Below are 3,113 nucleotides of genomic sequence, written 5' to 3' on the forward strand. Positions count from 1 at the left end.
TGATGAGCAACACCTACCCCGGGACAAAGCAAAGGCTCAGTAAGCCCAGCCCTAACAGCAGGCACTGGTTGATGCCTGAGGAAACTGCACAGGAAGCGAGGCGAACACGTGGCACACCGTCCTTAGGACACGCATTCAAACAAGCTGAAGACACAACACAGAACCAGGGATCCAGTTTAAAGAACACAGGCAAAGAAGATAACAGCACCACCAAAACATCATTCCCTTGGTTTATTTTGTACATCAGCTTTACAAATTACTTGCACTACGCCAAGACCAGCTGTGGAAGTGATCAGAAGAGCACTAGGCGGGCTGGGACGTGAAGTAAAATCCGCTCACAACCAAGTGGCCGCAGCTGCTCATGGCAGAGAGAGCAGGATGTGACAGCCCGCTGCAGAATCTGTACCAGGCATTGCAAGTTCACCTCAAAGCAGGTCTCAGTGGACGGATGGCTCCAAAACACTCAATCCAGCGATGAATTTCCTACAATAAACACAAAGCAGTCATTAAGCAGCAGTCAGCACTACGGCGAGGTTTCAAAACCCTCCAGTACTCACACAACATTTCTGTTACAGATACACAAACACCAGAAGGCTTTTAAGTCTCGTTGGAAGGAACCGTAGGCCACCACAGAAACATCCTCTGTCTCTACAGCACTGAGAGCTTTCCAGATGATTTGTGCACACTGACACATCAGTGCCGTTATGTGAGGACAGAGGACGTAGGCTGTATCCACGTACCTACTACTGACCAGGACAGTTTTTACGTAAAGAAAGCCCCTTCTGCTTCATTTAGTTGTTCCTACATCACCTGAGGGCTTTTCCGCTGACTTCTCCACAAACTTCCACAGGCCCCTGAGATACCACAAGCACAGCTGAGTTTCATGAAAAATTTCTTTCATCCTTTGGTTACGCTGAGGAATAAATAACCTGTTTGATGCGCGCTTCGGAAACAGGGAAGACACGGTAGAACATTTAAAATCCAACAGGTACCTCTGCAAAAAGCCTTACAGAAGCACTGATGTTCCCTCTTGTGACTGGTTTCTCTATGAAGTTCTGCGTAGCTTGAAGGAAGCCCCTTACTTTCATTTACCAACATTTATACCTAAGTTATTCTGAGAAGCAGCAGCAAATACGGAGGGGCACAGAGCTTCCTGGTGGCCTCTTCCTGTCAGCATCCATTAATGCAAGGCAAAGTCCTCATAACTCGTGTATCTGCAGCGAGGAACGATCTAGTGCGAAGCCTGCTTACCACGCGTGTGTATTCAGAGGCCCCACAGCAGGTACTGGCACTGCTGCTGTAGCTTTTTGGACGGTCAGTCTTACAAAAAAACTCCACACTTACAAGAATTTCCAAAAAAACAGCGCGGTTCATGTGCAGTTAGAAAGGGAGATGGAAAAACACCTCGAGAAACCAATCTTCCAATGAATTTTTTGTATAGTAACCAGCACAGAACGCCTGGCTTATTTTTAGTAACTCCATGGAACAGAAAGGCATCCAAATTCGCCTGACAACAAAACCAGTGTTGAGCCTGAAGCCATTCTAGCTAAGATTAGAAGCGAGTGGATCCCTTAGAAGATCCAAATTACCACAAACGACTTCATTTGGCTTCTCAGGAATCTCAGTAAATTGTGAAAAATCCACTGCTTACAGAAGAACCACTTGAGAACAATACTCATGAATATTGCATCCTCTGGCTCTCTGGGAAGCCCTGCCCATAAACCAAAACAAGACAGAGCAATAGACACCGAACAACCAGATTAAATTGTTTTGGACCAACAATTTGGCTGTGCCCTGGAGAAACACGGCACGGCAGCTGTCACAGCCACACACCTCTACTACTTAGCTGCCAGGTGCATAAACCAAACTCACCCTTAGAGGGAGGCTTAGTCTTCAGTTTTATACTTGCCGCCGATGTAGGGCACGTACTGAAGGACGAGCTTCCAGTCTGTGATCCATATCACACCAGCACCAGCTACACCACCCCACGTGGCAAGGGTGGGAGTCCTAAAGAAGAGAGGCACACACGGGTAAACAACCAATCCTCCACCGTCAGAGGGCTGGCGGACACCCACCCCGAGGTACCTGGGGAATTCGTTTCAATCAAGAAAGCAGCCTGGCAGAAATTTGGAGAGAATCCCATGCACAAAGGAGCTTCCAAGATAACCAGGATGTTTTACAGGAAAAGGTTGATAAGCTTTTATTTAAGAAAAGTGCTACTGAGTTTAGAAAACACATACAGAGTGGTTTATTATTCTAACTCTACAGCTCGTGTCCCCTTTATTCTTGCCTGTGGCTAACTCATCCTTCCTCACCATCAACTGACAACCTCAGGTGCTGCAGCAAGCACCTCTGAAACGCTCTGAGGACAGCCAGGACAACACAGAGGCCAAACGCATGGCTGTCAAACCATGGTGGGATAAAACCTAACCCCAACAGCCACCTCTCAGTGCTGCAAACCCAGCTGTGGAGCCCCTCCGCACCAACAGAGAACCATGGACCCCGCCCCACCACTGCCACGGGCACGACCCCCCCAGCAGCCCAGGCTGCCCCCAGCCCCATCCAGCCTGGCCTTGGGCACTGCCAGGGATGGGGCACCCACAGCTCCTGGGGTCTGCCTCAGCCAGGGCCTCACCATCCTTATAACAAAGAATCTCCTCCTAATACCTAATCTAAACCCACCCGCTGTCAGTTTAAAGCCATTATTCCATGTTCTGTCACTGCCCCCCACAAGGAGTCCCTCCCAGCTTTCCTGCAGCCCCTCCAGGCACCACAGCCCGCTGTCAGGTCTCCCCGGAGCCTTCTCTCTCCCCGAACACCCCCAGCCCCCCTTCAGGGCTCCCCCGGCTCCTGCAGCAGCCCCCAGCAGGTCTGGGGCGCCCCAAAGCTCCCTGAGGGGCGCAGAGCAGGGCCCAGACGGGGAGCTGAGGGCCGGCTGCGGCCCCCCCAAGACCCAATAACCCCCTCCCCCGACCCCATAACCGTCCCCGGGCCCCATAACCCCCTCAGGCCCCCCCAACCCTCCCCCCCCGACCCCATAACCCCCTCAGGACTCCCCCACCCCCTCCCCCGACCCCATAACCCCCTCAGGACTCCCCCACCCCCTCCCCCGA

At 51.7% G+C, this 3,113-nt stretch overlaps 1 protein-coding gene across 1 annotated transcript; it reads right to left on the reverse strand.

The window, feature by feature from the left end:
* Window positions 1-215: 215 nt before the first annotated feature.
* Window positions 216-2,085, reverse strand: LOC118158463 (cytochrome b-c1 complex subunit 10; the record flags this gene model as incomplete). Its single annotated transcript, XM_035313128.1, has 2 exons — window positions 216-483; window positions 1,873-2,085. A coding segment is annotated over one exon (199 nt), but the record flags the coding sequence as incomplete, so codon positions are not given.
* Between the last annotated feature and the right edge of the window lie 1,028 nt (window positions 2,086-3,113).

Source organism: Oxyura jamaicensis (assembly GCF_011077185.1).
Source record: "Oxyura jamaicensis isolate SHBP4307 breed ruddy duck chromosome 28 unlocalized genomic scaffold, BPBGC_Ojam_1.0 oxy28_random_OJ67385, whole genome shotgun sequence".
Taxonomy (NCBI): Eukaryota; Metazoa; Chordata; class Aves; order Anseriformes; family Anatidae; genus Oxyura; species Oxyura jamaicensis.